General features: G+C 44.7%; 1 protein-coding gene across 1 annotated transcript in view; it reads left to right on the top strand.

Annotated features, from left to right (window-relative positions):
* Positions 1 to 21,847, top strand: part of TEKT3 (tektin 3) — a 34,467-nt gene extending 12,620 nt beyond the window's left edge. Inside the window, exons 3-8 of the mRNA XM_061141086.1 lie at positions 329 to 412; positions 5,947 to 6,017; positions 10,111 to 10,254; positions 11,880 to 12,102; positions 14,215 to 14,369; positions 21,209 to 21,847. Of these exons, the coding sequence (XP_060997069.1) occupies positions 329 to 412; positions 5,947 to 6,017; positions 10,111 to 10,254; positions 11,880 to 12,102; positions 14,215 to 14,369; positions 21,209 to 21,425 (894 nt within the window). The 3' untranslated portion in view covers positions 21,426 to 21,847. The remainder of the gene's footprint in view (positions 1 to 328; positions 413 to 5,946; positions 6,018 to 10,110; positions 10,255 to 11,879; positions 12,103 to 14,214; positions 14,370 to 21,208) is intronic.
* The last annotated feature ends 561 nt before the right edge of the window (positions 21,848 to 22,408 follow it).

The raw sequence follows: 22,408 nt of genomic DNA, 5'->3' as shown, positions 1-22,408 counted from the left end.
TGATTTGGGTTATTGAACTATTCTCTAGAAGGAATTAATGCCAAATAATTTTCTTAGATGATCTGTGGGGATTAGGTAGGACACCATCTGCTTCATTTTGTCAACTTTCCAAATCAGTAGTTTTTCAAACTCTTTACCTTTTCACTAGCAGTAGGGATTCATTTAGTTGTCACAGTGAGTTTCTTGTTTGGTTTTCAACAAAATGGCTAGAAAAGTTGGTATGGGGAGTATTTATTGACTTGTCTTAGAAACAGGTTTATTAGAAGTGCTAGTCACTGATTTTAATCAGTTTGTATTAGTGTGTTTCCCATTATTTCTGTGTCTGTAGGTAGCCCGAGAATGTCTTTTTCATCGAGAGAAGAGAATGGGAATTGATCTAGTTCATGATGAAGTGGAAAAGGAGCTGTTGATGGTAAATATGGGGCAAATCCTTCAATAACAAGAAACTTACTTGCAAATGTGCATTTACCATTTAATGTATAGAAACAAAAATGATGTTTCATAAAGACACTTGTAAGTAAGGAGTTATAGTATCAGATATTTATAGCATTTAGAAAAAAATACATTTAATTTTTTTTCTTGAAATGTAATTGATTTACAACAGGCTTCCCTGATAACTCAGTTGGTAAAGAATCCACCTGCAATGCAGAGGACCCCGGTTCGATTCCTGGGTTGGGAAGATCCACTGGAGAAAGGATGGGCTACCCACTCCAGTATTCTTGGGCTTCCCTTGTGGCTTAGCTGGTAAAGAATCTGCCTGCAATGCAGGAGACCTGGGTTCAGTCTCTGGGTTGGGAACATGCCCTGGAGGGGGGAAAGGCTACCCACTCCAGTATTTCTGGCCTGGAGAATTCCATGGACTATATAGTCCCTGGGGTTGCGAAGAGTCAGACACGACTGAGCAGCTTTCACTTTGTTAGCTTCTGGTGTATAGCAGAGTGATTCATATATAAGTGTGTGTGTGTGTGTGTGTGTGTGTATAAAATATACACATGTATGTATATATTTTCATATTCTTTTCTATTATGGTTTTTTACAAGATATTGAATATAGTTCCCTGTGCTATACAGTAGGAGTGTGTTATTTTTTTATAAAGATATATTTTGGGGGGGGTTATAAAAGTAATAGATATTTCCTGAGGGAATTTGAAAAATGCAATAAATATAAAAATAGATAAAGAAGATTAAAAAAAAAAGATAAAAATCACTCAAAGTTCACTTAGGAATGACTATTCATTTTAGAGTGTTTTGGTCTTCTTTGTAATCATGCTTAGGTAGACGTCACCCAATCTGAAGACACACAAACATGTCTTCAAGATTAGAATTATACTATATCTATGAATTTGAACGTGCTTTTTTTGATGGGATACATGCTCAGTGGTGTTTATTCTTAAATGTAGATTTGGAAAGGCAGTGCTACTTTTTAAGACAATGTTTTAGAGCATTTTTAGGTTCACAGCCAAACAGAGGGGAAGGTACAGAGATTTCCAAGTGGCCCTTGCCCTCATACAGGCATGGTATTAATAACTGTATGTATTTCTGATTATTTCCTTAGAATACATTTTTGAAAATGTAATTGATTTGTCAGAGGGTACATGCATTTGTAGAGCTTTTGACATGCAGCGAAATTGCCATCCAGAAGCTTATAGTTATATCTGGTGCATGGTACTGGCCCTCCCATTAGGCTCTCTTCCACCTCCCACCAACTGAAGATGATTTTGTTCTCCATTCTCTGATCTTACCTCCTAGGCTCTCTCTCACAAGGTCTCTGCCATTCCTTAAAGGTTTCAGCTCTTATGTACCTGGTACTCTTCCCCGTTTCTGTTTTTCAGCTTGCATAACTCTATTAAGCATTCATTCTGCATCCCCAAGTGCCAAACATATGTCCGTTGGTAACTCATTTTTTTTATTCACATTCATGAAGCCTGAAAGTGAACTGTTTTTGGGCCCTGATGCCTTCTGCCTTCCCTTCCTATTGAGGGACCTGTTACTGGTTCTACAACTCTGTCCCAGGAGGATTCTGCTCCGAGACAGTATTGAATAGAACCTTGATGCCAGCATGGGAAGAATGTCTGACTGGGTTCTTACTGCCAGTAGCAAGACATGCCTCCCCTATCTGGGATTTTCGCCTCTAAATAGGTTGGGGGACTACAGCCCCCTCACAACTGACCGGGTGATGGGTCAACTTCAAGTGATGGAGGAACAAATACTGAGAATGCAGATCTCTAAGGAAATACCTTCTGCATCCCAAACTCAAGGATACATGAGAATTTGAGAGTATCATCATTACAAAACACTGTATATAGAAACCCTGGTAGTCCAGTGGTTAAGACTCCACACTTAAACTGCATGGGCCATGGGTTTGATTCCTGATTGGGGAACTAAGATTCCACAAAACAAAACCCCCAACAACAACAAAAAACCAAAACCAAACCAAAACAATAACAACCCCACAAAGAAATGGAGTGTCTACTCCTATAGGTGATATTTGCCATCATCCAGATTCCAGATACAATTGGACTTACAGTTTGATTTTTAAAGTTTGATTTTAGTAACCTCTTCCCTGATAGCTCAGTTGGTAAAGAATCTGCCTGCAATGCAGGAGACCCCTGTTCGATTCCTGGGTTGGGAGGATCCACTGGAGAAGAGTAGGCTATCCACTCCAGTATTCTTGGGCTTCCCTTGTGGCTCAGCTGATAAAGAATCTGCCTGCAATGTGGGAGACCTGGGTTCGATCCCTGGGTTGGGGAGGTCCCCTGGAGAAGGGAAAGGCTACCCACTCCAGTATCCTGGCCTGGAGAATTCCATAGACTGTATAGTCCGTGGGGTCGCCAAGAGTCGGACATGACTGAGCAACTTTCACTTTCACTCTGTTAAGAGTGTGTTAGATGACCCACTTTCCCCAAACTTAAAAAGGCTCAGTTAACATGGATACATAGAATGACACTGTGCTAGAAGCAGGGTCTGGGTTTAACAGTGAGGTCCCAGAAATGACTGTATGTCCACAGTTCAGGGTGTAGCCGAGTCAGCACACAGCCACACGTATGGTCAGCATTCAGGGTTCTTGTGACCTGACCGATGTCCCTCAGCTGAGAATAGGGTGGAGCCCACATTGTGTACGTGAGGATCAAGTTCTGAGTCACACTCTATGACCCATGTCATGTTGTATAAGGCCCACGCCTTATTGAGAGCTTTTCACCTGCAAGGCATGTAATTATCTACCCTGCAGCCTAGAAAGGTAAGTGTTATCTCCCTTAGTTTATAACTTGCCTTTGGTCCCAGCATCTGCAAAGCCAGTCTTGGAGCTGGGCTATCTGATGCCAAAGAGTGTCTTTAACCACTATCCCACCCAAGACCCAGGAGTGTGAGGCGACAAGGTGGGGTTTTGCTTGAGGTGAGGGGAAGCCAAAGGCTGTGAAGTCTCTATTCTCTTCCCCATCCCCTCTCCCCATCCCGAGATTATATAGCTCCCAAGAGGAGACCCGTAATGAGATGCCTCACAGAGGTTTCACCTGCTCAAAGAGTAGGATTCATTCGAGATTCTTCAAATGCCTGGATGTGACTCCTTGTTCTCTTTCCATCTTAAGCCATGACATATTTACTCTGATCACTGAGACTCTGAGAAATGCAGAGCAGTCACTGTGACCCTTTTATTCATGGGGTTTATTGATCCTCCCCAAGTTCAGGATCCAGAGGGAGTGGGCCCACTTGCCAGGCTCCTAGTGTGCTATCCTTGGGTTTCCTGCTGTGATCTCTGTTGGCTTCCCGGGGTGTCGGGCGGTAGCTATTGATCTGATTACATTTGGGCTCTTCTCACACTTCTGCCCTCTGTCTGTGTCCACCATCTTCTGTAAACATTCTTTTCATGGGTGGTTGAGGGGATAAGGCGTTTGACTTGCATTTGCTTCCATTGGGAGCATTTCCTGGAGGTCCATGGATGAGTACGAATTAGTAGGTGTTAGCGTTGGGGAACAGGTTCCAAAAGTCTTTTGGTTTCAGGCATTCCCTATCCCCATGAAGCCTTCTACCTCCAACCATGACATTCACCATATGACATTATTTAAATTCAGATGTAAAAAATACCGCTGAAGGATCCTATAGCAAGTGTCTCATTAAATGTAGTTTTTTTCCACTTGAAGTTCCAGGAATTCCCTCTGTGTGCATCGTGTGCACATAGCATAAAAGCTTACTGAGAATTTGGGTTTTAAGTGGTGTTTTCTAAGCAGTATTCCATGGATCCTTTGTCAACACCTCTGTGAACTAGCTATACACACACACCAAGCCAGAGAGAAAGATGAAGACTGAATAGTACTAAAAATCAAAGACATGCACAGCCTACAATGGGAATATGTGAGAAACCCTTGCTGCCTGTAAGAGCAGGACAACTTGGTCACATGTTGTGGAAATTTAGCTTTTCATTTACTCCAATCATTCAGAGTATCGGAGGATCAGGCAGGAGGCTTATCACTGAAATAAGCTCTAGGCATAATATTTTTATGCTCACCAATTAAGCAATGAAAGAATAAGAAGATTATATGGTTGAGTAATAATTAACATTGAAGAGAAGACTTTAAAATCAAATTAATGAAAGCAGAAACCCAAAGGGGGAACTTTTAAGAGTTTAACACCATAGAAATCATAAATGTCTGTATCAAAAAACACCATACACAAAATACAAAGGCAAGGACCAAACTGGTAAAAAAATATTTTATGACACATATGTTGTACTTATGACATATAATGGGAAAAGATTGAATTCTAAATATAAGAATATTTATAAATAAGAAAAACATAGCAGAAAAGGTATACAAGTACGTGAACAGGTGGTTCACAAAAGAAGAAAGTCAAATCATGAACAGATACATAGTCATAATACAAAAATGCAAATCTGGACAAGTGTGCTTTTATGTGGGGGGCTTGTCACGTTGGCAAAGATTGAGAGCATTCGTAGTGTCCACTGGGTGTGCAAGGCGAGGAAATTCACCTTCATTTATTGTTAGATTAATAATTGGGGATAACTTTTCTGAAGGGCAACTTGGCTGCACTTGTCAAAACCTTGAAAAAAGGCATCCCCATTGGTGATGTCTAAACATTTTTGAGGTTGTTCATCGCAGTATTGTTTTATGTCACGGGAGAGTGTTCAGGAGCTCATTGTTCAATAGGCTGGTATGATCATTTTTCACTTGAAAAAGTGGCAACAGTGCTTATGTGCGCTTCTTAAATGTCTTCTTGGTGCTATTTAGGGTTCTGATATGTGAATATGAAGTTCAAAGGGAAGTAAATACTGAAACAGTCTCTGCTACAACATATGTCAACAGTGTATACATTCTAGCAGCATCAAAGTACCACGTGTGTGGCCAAGCAGATGGTGTGGATAGTGGAGCTTTTTATACCAAGTATAGGAGCTGGGCTGAGAGCAGAGGCTGGCCGAGGGGAGGGCTGGCCTCCCAGGGTGGAGGTTGGGCTCTATCTGGAACATAAAACTGGGTCATTTGAAAGTCACATGCACTTCCAGAGAGAACTGCCTTTTAGGCTATCCTTTTCCCTCCCAAATTTGCTTTTCTTGGAAGAGTACTTGCTATAGAAGAAGGCATGCATTCAATTCACCCTTGTGCATCACCAGAATTTGATTAATTGATCCATTGATTTAATTAGAGACCAGCAATAAAAGATAAAGAAAACTCCTAAAATTTTACCCCTGTCCCAACTTGTTTCATAATATAGTTTCCCAATAACCCTGTAAAGGGTGAATTTCAGTCTCCTATTGAGACAGCAATGTCATAGGGGCATATAGGTAAATAAGGGGGTATCAAATTATTTTCTTATTTTATGTCACAATTCTCCCAGTAACAAAGTTTTCCTTCATTGATGTTTTGTTACATTGTTGACTTTGAACATTATGTTCAATAATCAAAACATTAATGTTCCTTTTTTTTCAATTGAGTAGGAAGTTGATATTATTCTGTGTTGTCAAGAAAGGATGAAGCTGTATTTGGACAAGGCCATTGCCCAACTGGCGTAAGAACTTTATCTTCTCTATACAATTAAAAATCTGTCATGAAGCTGTACTTCCATGCCTCCCAATCAGATTTCTCTTAGCTTATTATGTAAGGATTTCTTATACATGGACACACATCCATATGCACTTATATGTTTTTATTTAGAGGTTAAGATGAATATTTGGGATATTTACTTTACATTTTTATTTTAAGAAATATGTTTTTGCAATGGTTTGGAAAGGATTTTTGTCCTAACTTGAAGTATGACCGAAGTTTCTTTTAACTCAAAAGACTTCATTTTTTGATAAGAGATTGACTTGTACACGTTCAGATCAACAGCTGGAAAAGCAATGAATTGTGACACTTTTATATTTACCCCTGGAGAAGGCACTGACTACCCACTCAAGTATTCTTGCCTGGAGAATTCCATGGACGGAGGAGCCTGGCAGGCTATAGTCCATGGGGTCGCACAGAGTCAGACCCGACTGAGAGCTACTTTCACTTTCACTTTTATATTTACTCTCTGCTCCTCCTTAAAAACTCAGCCTTCTCTGGTTTCCTGGCAACCCTGGTACATGGTCCATGGTGCTGTGATGATATCATTGCATTCACTACATCCATGGCATTGCAATCATTTACCCATCCTCTCTAACCAAATACAAATTCTTCTTCTCTTGGCAATAGTAGATAGTTCAGTTCAGTTCAATTCAGTTGCTCAGTCGTGTCCAACTCTTTGCAAGTGCATGGACTGTAGCCCACTAGGCTCCTCTGTCTAACGCTGTAGTAGATAGTAGGTACTTAATATTTATAGTGGAGGTTGAGGGCAAAGAATAGTAGTCAAAGGAGGGTTTGAAGCCATGATAACAACTGTCAGCATAGAAAAAGTACTGGCTGAAAGGACTAGAAAGATCAACATGCATTTGATGATGGCCATGGAAAGAAGTAGTGTGGAATATGTCACACTAAAGGGAACAATCTTTCTGCCTGTATTGATGTTGTCAGCAGTAATGTGTGATGTAGGCAAGGGAACAGGTGCTCTGAAAGTGGTGGTTTTTCTCAGTCTGCTGACCTTCAGGATGGATGCTGTGAAGGTCAGTCAGGTTCAGATGGCTAAGGTGTCTCTCAAACTCTAATTGAAAGGGCTCTTTAATTCAGAAATAGGTAATGACTGGTTGTGGATGACTAACTGCCCATGGCTTGGTTAAGTAAGCGGATGTAAGACACAGCAGCTGTGATATTAATTTCTGGTTTCTGCTCCTTGGAAATTGCAGAATCAGTTGAGTGTGGTTCCAATGATTGTTCTGTTTTCTTCTGGTCCAGTTCCTAATCTTCATCTTTTTTTCCATAATCTAAAATCTGCTGCTCATCTTCCATATCCTCTGCTCTTTAATACACAGTGGGCAAAATGCCCACCTAATTTCCTGGGATGGTTTTTCCATCCAAGAGATGGGGGCTGGGATCCCTAACATGGTTACTGGACTTGGTCCAGTAGAGGCAAGGGGAGAGGGGTTTCAACTCTACTTGTCTTGGGAGGAATGAAGAAGAAACAATAAGACCAGTGAGGATCTCAGCTGAGGATGGAGTCTCATTAGAAAGCAACATGGCAGCATAGATCTCTCCCCATCTCGGGCACTAAGGTGGTGGATGGAGAGAAGACCTTCCTAAGGCGGTTCTGAAGTCAGGTCAGAGGAGGTCAAGGGTGTCAGCCCAAGAGAGGAAGCCTGGGGAGCATCTTGGTCCCAGACCACAGATGAGGAAGGTCTTCGAGTCCCAGAGATTCAACCCAGTAGCCTGAGGCAAGAGACTGGACTCGAGAAGCAGCAGGAAGGCAGCCCCCTCCTCTCTCTTCCTGTGTACACGGATGCACTGACTTAGAATTCACAAAATGCAGACGACCTGCACACCGCTACCCTTATTTCTACTTTACAAACCACAAAATTAAGAGCTCCGACAGGTCCGGTGAAGTACCCAAAGGCACAGGCCAAGTTAGAAATCAGCTGGTTCAGTCCCATGCAGGTTTTCCCAGGTGGCTTTTCTGTGCTGAGACCAGAATTCAGAAATGACTAGGATTATCCAGTTCTTTGCTTCTTTTGGGGCTCTCTGTATGTGATTTATGCGATTGCCTCCTCAATTTTTACTCTAGCCCAGAACTTTCTCCCCAGTTCCAACAACCCACTTCTTATCTCCACTTGGATGTTTAATAGACACTCAGACATTAAGCAAGACCTTCTGTGTTCTTCCCCCCTGCCCACCCTCAATTTCGCCCACCTCCACTGATGGCTTCCTGCTATTCCAGTGACTCAACATCAGCTTTTATTTTTATTTTTTTTCACCGACGTCTGATCTCTTAGGAGAGTCCCCTGGTTTTATCTTTAAAGCATCTCCAGAATCTAAGCCTTTCTCACCTCCTTCACTGCCGCCCTGTTGGTCTAAGCCACCACCGTTTCCCACCTGGGTAACTGCACGTGTCTGCTAATGGGACCTCTCTGTCCCCTGAAGTCTGTTGTCAATCCCACATCAGAATGATCCTTTAAGAATGTAAGTCAGCGGTCTCTCGTTCCACCTAAGAGGAAAAGCTGACTCCCTCCAATGGCCAGTAAGGCTTCGTCTGGTCTGGTTCTCCCTCTGCAAGTCTTGGGTCAAGCACCACCTCCTCTAGGAGTCCTACCCTGACTATCCTGTTTAAAATCATCACTCACATCCCTGGCCCCCCTTTCCTGCTTTGTTTTTTGAATTGTTCCGCTAACAAGCCACAGGATTTGCCTATTCCTTATGGGGACTGCCTGTTGCCTTGCAGTAGGATGTATGCTTCTCTAGGGAGGAGACCTTTGCTTTGTCCATTTTGCTTCCTGGGTGCTGAGTAGGCATTGTGTGATTATAGCATCTCAGAGCTCACCAAGGGCTCATCCTTCCCAGGAGGGCGGCCGCTGGAGCACGAGCTTGGGTACCGCAGTTCCTGATCTCTTTCTGCACACTGGCTCCTGCCAGGGAGGTTCATTTTGACTCTTGGTTTCTATCTCCTGGCAAACCTCTCAGACCTGGGGTGACCACAAACTGAGGTCATTTACAGATGGAAGGAGGCTGACTCTGAATTCCTAATAACTTCACAGGGGATTGCTCTCCAGGGATAGAAGAGAAAGGGGTTAGGATGTAGAAGAGGAAAAGGGAGAAGGAAAGCGAAGCACAGATGTGGACAGATTGCTGCAAACCAGTGTCCTGTCTGGGGCTGTTTGTGTGTTAGGAAGATGGGGGCCGGCCTGAGGGGCTGCAGATACGCAGTTCTGTGTGTCCACACATCTTCTGCCCATAGCAGGGGCAGTCTGGACAGAGTTCTCACTACTCATATGTATGGACATCTCCAGGAGAAGCTCCTTGTTTTTTAATTAGAGGTTAATTGCTTTACAATGTTGTGTTGGTTTCTGGCGTACAGTAATGTGAATCAGCCACAGGTATACATATGTCACCCCCCTCCTGAGCCTGCCTCCCACCTCCCACCCATTCCCACTCTCTAGGTTGTCACAGAGCTCCCGGGACTCTACAGCAGTTTCCCACTAGCTCTCTATTTTACGTATGGTAATGAATGATTTGGTGCTACTCTCTCAGTTCGTCCTACCCTCTCTCCTCCTCTTGCTGTGTCCACAAGTCTGTTCTGTACGTCTGTGTCTCTATTCCTGCCCTGCAAATAAGTTCATTAGTACCATTTTTTCCCCTAGATTCCATATATATGCCTTAATATACAATATTTGTTTTTCTCTCTCTGACTTAGTTCACTCTGTGTAACAGACTTTGGGTTCATCCATCTCAGTTCAACTGACTCAAATTCATTCCTTTTCATGGAGTAATATTCCACCACATACATGTACCACAACTTTATCCATTCACCTGTTGATGGATGTCTAGGTTGCAGGGGAAGCTCCTTTTAATGGAGAAGTTGGACATTGTGTGAAGGAGCAGACTTTCATGGGAGGTCATGGGAGGTCATGGGAGGGAGTGGGTGTGCGGATGGGGATGGGGGTGGGGGTAGGGGTGGTTCCCCACCCAGAAGGGCAATCACGTTTCCTTGTGTGATATTGTTTCCTAAGCCTGAAGCTCTGGCTCTTTCTGCCTTTTAGAGCGAACAGAGCCGCCCAGCACGAGCTGGAGAAGGACCTGAGTGACAAGCAGTCGGCTTACAGGATCGACGATAAATGCCACCACCTGCGAAACACGTCGGATGGCGTCAGCTACTTCCGTGGAGTGGAGAGGGTGGATGCCACGTAAGTAGGCACAGGCTGCCTGTGATTTCCATGCCACTGAATTCATTCTCTCTGCTTTCCAAAGGATGCAGCATACAGGTAAGTTGGAAGTCATGGGAGGACGCAGAAAGGTAAGACTCACCTGCCATGGACGGGTCCTCAGTAAGCTCACGTGTTCTGTGGCCACTTGTATCCTGTGATCTTTTGTAAAAGAATTATTTGTTGTTTATAATCCTAACTATGAAAATAGCACCTGCTTGAGGCAGAAAACCTAGAAAACACAATTAAGCATAAAGAAAATACACTGTTACCAGTGTATTAGGTGCCCTGAATGGGGGGTGGGGTGGTAGGAGTACAAGCTGAAAAACAGTTGAAGGTAGAATAACTTATTTCCACTCTTTGTTAGACCTGCCCTGTCCATGGTTTCTTTGCCAGGCCCCTGGATGTGATCTGCGATGGATGGTCTTTTCTTTATGAGAGGACCTGTCTCTCTGCATCTTGATAACCGTGTGTTACCTTTCTTTGTGTGTGTGCTCAGTCACTCAGTTCTATCTGACTCTTGCGACCCCATGGACTGTAGCCTGCCAGGCACCTCTGTCCATGGAATTCTCCAGGCAAGAATACTGGAGTGGGTTGCCATACCCTCCTTCAGAGGATCTTCCTGATCCATGGATCGAACCTGGGTCTCCTGCATTGCAGGCAGATTCTTTACTGTCTGAGTCACCGGGAAGAGATCTTAAAAACTCTCATCCTAAGTAAAAGATTTGTAACTGGGTGTGATGCTGTTAGTTAGACTTACTGTGGTGGGCATTTTGCAGCATAGCCATAAATCAAATCATTATGTTGCACATTGGAAACTGATGTGATGTTACATGTCAATTAGAAGTGGAATTTCTGGGTTATGACATTTGAGAGACTCAGTTCACACTGCTCTCCATCAGGCCTGTAGCAATTCAACATTCCTACCTGCAGGATAGGGCTTCCCTGGTGGCTTAGATGGTAAAGAATGCCTGCCAGTGTGGGAGATGCAGGATCAACTGCTGAGTCGGGCAGATCCCCTGGAGGAGGAAATGGCAAACCCACTCCAGTATTCTTGCCTGGGAAATCCCAAGGACAGAGGATCCTGGCGGGCTACAGTCCATGGGGTTGCAAAGAGTCTGACACATCTGAACGACTAACACATATACCTGCAGGATATGAGCGAATCTGTTTCTAAACATGCTCATTGGAAAATAATTGTTCTCTTAGCTCTTTGCTGTTCTGACAAAGGGTTATTAGTAAGCTGTTTTCAGCAGTACTTCTTTGATTAGTCGTGAGGTTGAATAGTTTTTCGTAATGTTTATGGGGCTGGTGAGACACCTTTCTAATGAATGGACATAATCACACCCTTCAGCAATCCTTTCTCCCCCTACATTGGTAGTGAACTTAATATATGCTGTGGCTTTCCAGAGTAAGCAGTGAAACAAGGAGCAATTAAGACAGGTTTAAAAGACGCTTTGCTCTGATGTTTACACTTCATGCAATAAAACCAGAATCAAGCAATTTGGTTTTTTCTTTTCCTTTTGCCGGATGGACGGTTGCCTGCAGACCGTCTAGGCTGATTCATCATTGTTTCCGTTGTCTGGATCTGTTTCCTTTCTCTTCAGGGTCTCAGTGCCCGAGTCCTGGGCCAAATTTACCGACGACAACATTCTTCGCTCCCAGAGTGAGCGAGCCGCCTCTGCGAAACTGAGAGACGATATCCAAAACCTCCTGGTGGTGACGGCCAATGAGATGTGGAATCAGTTCAACAAGGTGAACTTGGCTTTCACCAACCGCATCGCTGAAACCGCGGATGCTAAAAATAAGATTCAGACTCACCTGGCAAAGGTAAGCCCAGCAGTGGGGGGTGGGCCCGTGTCTGACCTGGAGAGAGAGGGCAGGGGCTCTGGGACCACAGATCTCCACCATAAGGCAGACAACTTCCTGGCCATACAGACTAAAGAAAATGAGAACCAGTGGGAAGCGCACCACTTACGTTAGCCAGGTAGCCAGGTGTCAGCATGAAATTGGAATCCACTGGTTTGGGGAACACAAAGAATGCACTATATCATGAAAGGCTCCTAGTATTTAACAGTTACAAAAATATTATTATTAAAGTTTAACAAATCACTGTATGTAACTAGCAAGTGAATTTATTATTAGAACATATGGCAGGGATGTTTTCTGTTAAATTATTTCAGCCCCCTTTTTTCCTGGAATATAAAACGAAACACAGGAAACTATTAGGTGGTTCAAGATGTTTCTGATATTGAACTTTTTAAAGTGCTTTTGTTTTGTAAGGACAATAAAATGAAGGATTTAGGCAGAATTTGTGGGTTTCGAGATAAACAAGGAGCTCTTGTATTACTTAGTATCGGGCTTTGAGCTCTTATTATTTCTGTGGATTATGCTGCATATAGTTTTCTGTTTCTCTTTTTAAGAACCTTACACTGTTGGCTGTGTTTCCCTAAGGAGGTACTATTTGATTGAGGGCGCCATTCTTCCCAGGCTGCAAGAATTTACCTTCCCTTCTCACGGTGAATTCTTTGGGCCACAAACATTTGGGCCAGACAGCTTCTACTTCGGTGAAGGGCAGAGAGATGGATGAAAGGTAGTTTTTGTTCCAGGAAGTTTATGTTTGTAGAGGAGGTGTGTGTAACTTGAAAAGCTCACACACAATTAAAAACAATAGAAAATTACAAGTTGTGGTTGCCAAATAGCCAATAAAGAAATTGTTTTCGGGATTTGGAGGAAGAAGCGAACATTCAGGTGGGGCAGCATCATGAACAAAACCTTGAGAGGTGGCAGATCAGGGGTTGAGTCAGGTCTGTAAAGAGCCTGGTCTGGCTGGCACAGACAGTGTGTGTCCTGAAAGAGAAGCTTGGAAAACTAGGTGGAACCAGACCGTGGATCTCATTGATGGGAAGGGTTACGATCCCCTGGGCATCTAAAGGGGAGTGAGAGGTCATCTAAAGGCAGGGTCCCCTGGCCAGTGAAAGGCCATCTAAAGACGTTTTAGAAGGTGACATGATGGAGTCCCTTTGTTCAACAAATTTTTATTTACCACTGTATTAAGTTTGCTCAGGCTGCCATAACAAAGCACTCAGACAGGGCGGCTTAAACAACAGACATTTATTTTCCCACAGTCCTGGAGGCTGAAGTCTGAGGTCAAGTTATCTGTAGGGTTGGTTTCTTCTAAGTCCTCTCTCCTAGACTTGTAGATGGTCACCCCCTCCCAGCATCATCACGTGGTCTCCCCTGCATGCACGTCTGTCTCAGTTGCTTCTTTTTATAGGGACACCAGTCGGACTAGATCAGGACCAGCCCTAATGACCTCATTTTAACTTCATTACCTCTTCAAGGGCTTCCCAGGTGGGGAGGGAGTCAGGTTTAGGTAACTGGAGCGACCTTTTTCAAGGCAAAATGAATACAAATTGGGGCTTACCAGACCACCAGCGCTCCTCCCTTCCATGGAGACACCCCAAAGCTTGACCTTGGCTTGCTTCAAGGCAAATATTCCACTGGCAGGAAAGCCTCTTTGAGGTTAGTGAGAAGAGACAGCAGGAAGATAAAGACTTACGGGCACACAAATTTGGGAGGGAAGTGGGTGCCCTCAAAGTTCCTGGCCCCCCTTTTCTCTGGGTCACGTACAAAGGTGCAGTAGTCAATGTCTAACAGCCGGTGATCTGGGGAAATGAGGACAGCGAGCTTGGGTTTGCAGCATTTGCCCATTTCTGTGGTGTCAGTGCTCACACGCCGCATCTGGAGGAAGCTCTCCGGAGGGTGCGAGCAGGTGCCGTACCCCCCACCACAGGTCCCAGATGGTGCTGGAAGGAGGAGGCCCCCAGAGAACCCCTGTTCCCAGCAGAGGAGGAGTCTGGGTCTCAGATGCACAGGGTGGGAAGCAGGTTGTTGGTGGTTCGGCACCAAAGCCTCAGGCGTTTGCTTCTCCTGGTACAGACCCTGCAGGAGATTTTCCAGACAGAGATGACTATCGAATCCATCAAGAAGGCCATCGTGGAGAAGTCTGCCTTCCTGAAGGTGGCTCAGACCCGTCTGGATGAGCGGACCAGGAGACCCAACATAGAACTGTGCAGAGACATGGCTCAGCTGCGGTGAGTGGGTGGTGAGAGGTGGGGAGGACCAGGCTGGGGTCATGGTGATGGAGGGGGGCGCCTCCTGGGTCTGCTTGAGTTCCTCTGGGGAAGCCCCCAGCCTGCCTGCAGCTCTGAGCTCCTTTCAAAGGCATGTCTGCCAGCTCGGGGATATGGGGGACCCTAGTGATGGTCTCAGTGCTGGAGCTGTTTTGTTGTCATTGTTGTTCAGTCACTAAATTGTGTCCAACTTTCTGTGACCCCGTGAACTGCAGCATGGCAGGCATCCCTGTCCCTCACCATCTCCTGGAGGTTTCAAGTTCATGTCCATTGAATTGGTGATGCTATCCAACCAGCTCATCCTCTGCCACCCTCTTCTCCTTTTGCCTTCAGTCTTTCACAACATCAGGATATTTTCCAATGAGTTGGCTGTTTACATCAGGTGGCCAAAGTGTTGGAGATTCAGCTTCAGTATCAATCCTTCCAATGAGTATTCAGGGTTGATTTCCCTTAGGATTGACTGATTTGATTTCCTTGCAGTCCAAGGGACTCTCAAGAGTCCTCTCCAGCACCACAATTCAAAAGCATCAATTCTTCAGTGTCTAGCCTTCTTTATGGTCCAACTCTTATATCCATACATGACTACTTGAAAGACCATAGCTTTGACAGGAGGCTTCTTTAAAGTGTCAGTAATGGCGTTAGTATTTGCAGCTTGGGATGATAAGTTCATGAAGTATAGAAGATGGTGATGGATGCACAAGATTGTGAAGCTACTAATGCCATGAACTTAAGAACTGAGATGGTAAATTCTGTGTTATGTATATTTTACCATGGTTAGAGAAAAAAGGAAATGACATCAACACTACATACAAAAAAAGTGTTAACAAACATGTAGCCTCCTTCAGCCGGTGGAGGAGGTGCTGGGTTCCTTTACACCTCCCTGGAGTCTCCAGGGTTTCCAGATTCCTGTCTTGGAAGCAGCTCAGAGGTTGGCTGCTGTGAGCTTCTCAGTCCCCTGGACTCATCAGAAAAAGGACTTTGGGCACCGGCTCCCCAGACCCCATCTGTCTGTTCCCACCGCTGCTCTCTTTCACCTCTTTGGGTAGCTAATACCTGCTCTGGTCCTTCAGAGCATCCTTGCTGCTGCTAAGTCGCTTCAGTCGTGTCCGACTCTGTGTAACCCCATAGACGGCGGCCCACTAGGCTCCCCCATCCCTGGGATTCTCCAGGCAAGAACACTGGAGTGGGTTGCCAATTCCTTCTCCAATGCATGAAAGTGAAAAGTGAAAGTCAAGTCGCTTAGTCGTGTCCGACTCTCCGCGACCCCGTGGACTGCAGCCTACCAGGCTCCTCCGCCCATGGGATTTTCCAGGCAAAAGTACTGGAGTGGGTGCCATTGCCTTCTCCGTCAGAGCATCCTTAGGATTCCCTAGGCCCCGACAGCTCATCTCAGCTCATTTCAGTTTGTTCTTGTTCTCAGTAGAAATTGAAAGCAGCTGGTCTTCATCAAGCATCTCCCACGTGTGCTCAGTGGGAGGGAGCTGAGTCCACACTGCATCTGCTGGACACTAGGTGTATTTTATTCTTATCATTTTAACCTGGAAGATTCCTTTTAGATGGCCTCGTGTGGACTTGGCCACCCTCACCCCCATTCTGGCTTCATTTCCAATTTCTCAGTACCAGCCTGTCTGCCTCTTTCTGGATTTCATCATGGCTCTGCTTAGGTCTTGAAACAATTTGTGTAGAAGCAAGTCAAATTTATAGCAACTGGAGGAGTGATGGGGCAGCACTTGAACTTGTGCAGAGGGGAGAGGCCACTGGCCTTGTGGTCTGCCTGCTCCATGATGGAGTTCCCTTCTATCTAGGGACGAAAGGACTCTGAGCTCGTACCCAGGGAATAAGCAGGGGGGTGAGGCTGTGTGTTTCCCAGAGGGAAGGTAAGGGGGGGGGCATCTTTTTTTTGTTGTTGTTTTTTTAATTGAAGGATAATTGCTTTATAGAATTTTGTTTCTGTCAAACATCAATGTGAATCAGCCATAGGTATACGTATGTCCAATGGGGGGTCTTTGTGAAGCCAGAAATGATGAAGATGATAAAGGTGGTGATGCTGACAATCACCATGAAAGTATTAGTCTCCCAGTCAAGTCCGACTCTTTGCAACTCTCTGGACTGTAGCCCACCAGGCTCCTCTGTCCATGGAATTCTCCAGACAAGAATACTTGGGTGAGTCACCATTTCTTTCTCCAGGGGATCTTCCTGACTCAGGGATTGAACCCGGGTCTCCTGCATTGCAGGCAGGTACTATATTGTCTGAGCCACCAGGGAAGCCTGACAATCACCAGAGCCATTGTCAATTATTGATCTTGTTCTGTGCTGGGCACTGTCCCGCATACTTTACCTCCTGCATGATCTTCACTTTATAAATAAGGAAACTGAGGCAGACGTGGGCTGAGTGACGTCTCCTGGCTGGCACCTACGGAGAGGATAGTTAGAATCCTTGTCTGTCTGCTGCTGAGCTCCATTTAGCCAAGTTGGCGATTTGCTTCTGCTTCTCTTTCATTGGGGGGGACCCCTGGCACCCCGTCCTGGGCCTGAGCTCCTCTGGCTTCTGGATGCGCCGTGGGATGGCGTAGCTGAGCACAGGCTACATCTGGCTCTCGGAGAAGAAGATGAACCTGAGGGTCACAGAGGAAGCATCACTGCAGAGCCCCCTCCACGCGTGTTGTCTATGTTGGATGCTGAGAGACGGGCTCTAGACCACATGCCACTGGCTTTCATCTCCCGCAGCAGCTGCGTTTCTCTCAGTGGAGCTGTCGTCCGGCCATCCCTTGGAGGAGGCCAGCCACCCAGGCCACCTTTCTCCAAGTGGGTTCCACAGAACCCCTACTCACACACAGCCCATCTCGGAGGATAAATGGGCTCTACTCCGGAGGCAGCCAGTCGGAAGTGTCTGTTTATTATAGGAACCTGGTAGTGAGTGGGGTCACACCCATTTGGCCAGTTAGATTAGATCATGAATTGTGGTTTTATGCAAATATTATTAGGAAAAGCTGAGCTGCAGTTTCATGCTCCGACAATTTCTGCAAAGTCATCGAAAGTAGAGGCGGGAGAGAGAAATTGTCCAGGCTGCCATCAGACCCCCACAGGGTTGCTTTCTGGAAGGGTTTTGGGTCATGGTCAAATTTGACTTTGCAGTTATCAGACAATGAGGTGTTTACAGCCACTTGTAAGATGCTGAATGCATTTTCCTCTTTTCTCCCCCTTCCCGGCTGAACAGAATTTGATTTTTTTTTTTTTCTTTACTTCCTGGCGACTCTGCTGTGTGTCTGTTTCCTCTGCTCCTTTACCAACTTCAGGACAAAACCTGCTTTTGTTTCCATAAAGATTTCTTGTTAAAATATCGTTGCCAAAAATATGGTCCCAGAGGAACAACTGTGGAAATGAGGATGGTTATTGAGGGAGGGGATTATTTTTCTTTTTCAATCGAGCATTCTGAAAGCAGCCTTTGGCTGTCTGGATGAGGAAAACATAAGAACCCTGAACTCAGGGGAGTGGGGACAGAGAAGAAGTGCTGTTTTCATTTCAAGACTTTGCTTTGCATTTGAAGTTTTTCTAAATGGGTCCTTTCAAGAGCAATTCTAAACATTCTTGGCATCCTTGGTGGCAGGCCAGACCAGACTCTGCTGTACTTCAACTTGATTTTTTTTTTTCAAACGATGGTAGTTTTATTTGTATTTGAATGCAAACTGTTTTTCAGTTCTGTGATTTCCCCCAGAAGGAGTGGTTCCAGCGGAATGGCTCTCTGCAGTCTGCCAAAAAAATAAGGAAACTGAGAGGGGAACATGGCCTTGAAAGAGGAGGAAAAATGTATTTGTAATGGTGCAAGTTGAGGGAGGCGTAATACCTCTGCCCTGCCTTCACACAGCAATAGGAAAACAAGGATGCTAGCTGCCTGCATTCTAAGTATCTTTTTAAGAAATTGTATTCCTTTTAAGAAATTGATATTTTAATGTGTCTTTCTTCAGAAGATCTCTCACAGATAAATTTCCCACTAGACTAACATATTTGGCTTGGAGGAGTAAAGACTCATATAATCCTGCTCCGTCCCTACCTTCAGGTTCAGGGTTCCTTTTGAAGCCGTGAAAACAGCTCAGTGAAGGATGCGAGAGGAGAAGCAGGCCGGTGTGATTATAAACAACGAGCCCTCGTAAATCCTACCCCCAGCCCTATCCAACAGTCTCTCTGAAGACCTGTTTCTTTGCTAGTGGTATTGTAAACCCTGGGATCTTCAAAAAAGAAACTTAACTTTTTAAATCCAACTTGACCTTAACAACAACAAAAAAATATGCTTTTAGCTCTGTTCTCAGATACTGCATTTGCTGATTTTAGACCAAAGGAAACTTTGGCACAAAAGTTTAATTCCTCCCCTCCCCCACTGCAACATAAGAAAACAGGTTAGGTTCTGAGATGAAGTCACGGTGTGGACGTGCACAGGCTTGTCGTTGCTTGCGTGAGCCTTTTGGGGGTGCTTTGCAGTGCCCCCCAACCTGGGGCTGGGGGCTTAATGTTTTCAACCAATATTAAATTATATTCTGAGTCTCTTTCCCCATGTGCATGCATGCTCAGTCACTTCAGTCATGTCCAACTCTTTGGGACCCCATGGACTGTAGCCCGACAGGCTCCTCTGTCCATAGGTTTCTAGACAAGGGTTGCCATGCCCTCCTCCAGGGAATCTTCCTGACCCAGGGATAGAACCCACGTCTCCTGCATTGCAAGCTGATTCTTTACCCACTGAGCCACCAGGGAATCCCAAGGCAAGAACAAATTCTTTTATAAAAGGTATGGCTGTGTAGTACCCCATCATCCAGCTATGGTGTCTGTTATCATCAGACATTGATGTTATTTCCTCTTGTTCTCACATAATATTATTCAACACAAGGTAACACAATGAAGAAATCATTCCTTTATCCTTCTATGTCAAACTCTTCACTTTGTTCAAATTCATGAGCAGGAGAGAGTGCAGAGGCCAACTTCCCTGCTCTCTGCTTCTGGGTGCTGAGCGGGTCGGGCAGGAAATGGGACCCAGTTCTTTATTATGGTTGTCAAGGCCCCTGATTTCCTTCCATCTTCCTGGATGACCATGCTGTGTATAAACATGGATGTGTGCCCGTAGGGAGGGCAGTTCATCAGTCCCTGGGGTTTAGTTTCTTCAACTGTAAAACAAGGAAGCTTGGCTTGATGACCTCTCACATTTATTTTTCAGTTGCAAAGTTCTGTGGAGCTATAAGATGGCCTTGGTATAATGATTTAAACATGGCCTAAATATTTTTCTATGATCATGAGATTATTTTCTAGCTCCAGGGATGTCCCCATCCCTATTTGTTCACTGTCGCTCTTCTTTTTAGATTATGGTACATTTTAGTTAATTTCATGCACTCCAGTCTCCTGATAAATGAACCTCCAAATAAGGAGAACTTTAGCTTTCAATTGATGGTCAAAATTTGATGAATTTGGAGTTGGTGTTTTCACTGGCTTCCCAGGTGGCTCAGTGGTAAAGAAAACGTCTGCCAATTCAGGAGACACAAGAGACGTGGGTTTGATCCCAGGGTTGGGAAGATCCCCTGGAGGAAGAAATGGCAAACCACTCCAGTATTTTGCCTGAAAAATTCCATGGACAGAGGAGCCTGGTGGGCTACAGTTCATGGAGTCACAGAGTCAGACACAACTGAGAGACTGAGCATGCGTGTATATATACACATAAACTAATGCAGTCAATAGATTAATTATCATCATTATTGTCATTTTGTAACCTGTTTCATATTCTTTCTCTTGATTGACCATGTGGTCATATCCTTTGGAGGTTATTGGCCAGATCAGACTGTAAAGGAGTCCTTGCTTCATTGTTCTTTGGGAAGAGAAAAGGTTTCTAAATATAAACACAATAGAAGACATCACAAAGAAAAAGAAAGACAGCTTACTAAAAATTGAAATCTTACTTTTAACAAAAATATCATAAGCTAATTAAGTCAAAAACAAATTAGGGAAAACATTTGCCAAATTGTTTTTGCAGAATTGCAAATGCCCAATAGACATTGAGGAAAGATTCACTGATAAAGAAATGAAAATGAAAACAATATGGATTAAAATAATTTGAGAGGGAGATGCTAGATTTCTTTTTTTTAATTCAAAATCATGCCGTTTTTCCTTTCTGTCTTAAGGAAAAATGTGTCATATTTTTCATCATGAGCACAATCAGAACTGCAACTTGTTTCGTGGCTCATGTAGCTGATTTCATGCATTGTCATTTTCATGTTCTCTTAGGTTTTTGACATTTCCGTGTTTACTCTGGAACTCTGGGGCATTGGTGGGGGGAGGGGCATCATATTTGGAGAAGTACCCCATTAACTAACCCCTCCCCCATAGTTAACAGATTGGACTGAATTCTAGCCACTGAAGACAATCCGGTGTCCCCCTCTTCCTAACTATGCAAACCATTTTTAATGATAACATCAGTGTACGACAATTAAGCTGTTTCAGTTTCCCCAAATCTTTATTATTTAAAAGAAAATCAAATGTTTAAAAGTTGGCCTTTTAAAAAAAATACAGCTTTCAATATGCGTGTGTGTATGACCAATGCGAGCATGAAAACTCGCTGGTGTCCCCCAGCCTTTTGGATTCTGGTTATGGACCACAGGGGCGCTCCTGGTCTCATGCAACTGTGCACCGATACTGTTCCTGTCGATATGAAGTAGTTCTGAGCTTGGGGTGACCGGTGGGAATGCAGGAAGCACAGGCGCCCCCGGTGGAGCAGTGACCAGCCTGACCTCTGCTAACCTAATGGGCACCTCTTCCCCATGCAGGCTGGTGAACGAGGTGTACGAGGTGGACGACACCATCCAGACCCTGCAGCAGCGCCTGAGGGACGCGGAGGACACACTGCAGTCGCTGGCCCACACCAAGGCCACGCTGGAGCATGATCTGGCGGTCAAGGCCAACTCTCTATACATCGACCAGGACAAGTGCATGAGCATGCGCAGAAGCTTCCCCAGCACCCTGCGCCTGGTGGGCTTCTGCTAGGGGCTCTCCCTGGACCAGACGTGGCGCTCCCGGGACCGGGCGGGACCAGGGCGCTGCGCCCGCACTTATGCAAGGGATGATCTGTTCACTTATTAAAGGATCGTACTTATAGACACGTACTGGGGTCCTGTCTTGGAGAACCCTTTCTTTGCATCCAAACCTTCATTCTCTATGATTTTACTAGGCTTCTGGGCTAGAGAAATACAATGTAACAGACTAGGTTAAGAACATTTATTTGTATTATTCCTGTTATTCTGTGTAATATGAATGGGCTGGAAAGGAGAAGTGTATTTCCTCTGAGGCTGTGGGGACAGAGATCCTGTCCTGGCAGGTGGGTTTTGAGAGGAGAGAGGTTTCTGGGAAGGTGGTTGTCTGGGTCCTTCAAGCAAAATGGAAGCTGGAAAAAGTGCATTTGGACAATAGTAAGGAGACAGTTTGGCTGTGATTCCTAATGGAGGGTGTGTATGAAGAAATAGGGTGGGTGAGATGCCTGGAAATGTTGGGGGAGGGTTTCAATTCCATGTCGGTTGGGGGAACAGTGGGCATCTCTGAGTGGGGACATGTCCTTGTGAAAGCCATGACTCGGCAAGGAGAGTCTGAATTAGAGAGATGGCCGTGGAAACCAAGAGGGGAGAAATGCCAAACATGGTACAATGAATCAGCAGGACTTGCTCACCTCACCTGTGAGTGAGTGCGGAGGGTCCAAAAAGGTGACGATGCTGGATGGACCAGTAAACGGGACATCACTTACATTGTAGGACGTCCCGCCTTATCTCAGGGGTTGTGTATTTTTTAAAAAAACTTTTTGTTTATTACAAATGAGAAACATTTGCTGAACATCTGTTTTGGAAAATAGGGAACACACACACAGAACCCCTGAAAATTACTTATTTTCACAACACCCAGAAATAATCACTGAAGCTTGTTAGCATTTTATGGTACATGTTTCCAATCCTTTTTCTGTTATATGTACATATAAAATT

The sequence above is a fragment of the Dama dama genome, chromosome 5 (assembly GCF_033118175.1).
Source record: "Dama dama isolate Ldn47 chromosome 5, ASM3311817v1, whole genome shotgun sequence".
Classification (NCBI taxonomy): Eukaryota; Metazoa; Chordata; class Mammalia; order Artiodactyla; family Cervidae; genus Dama; species Dama dama.
This window is presented reverse-complemented; position numbering and strand designations above follow the sequence as displayed.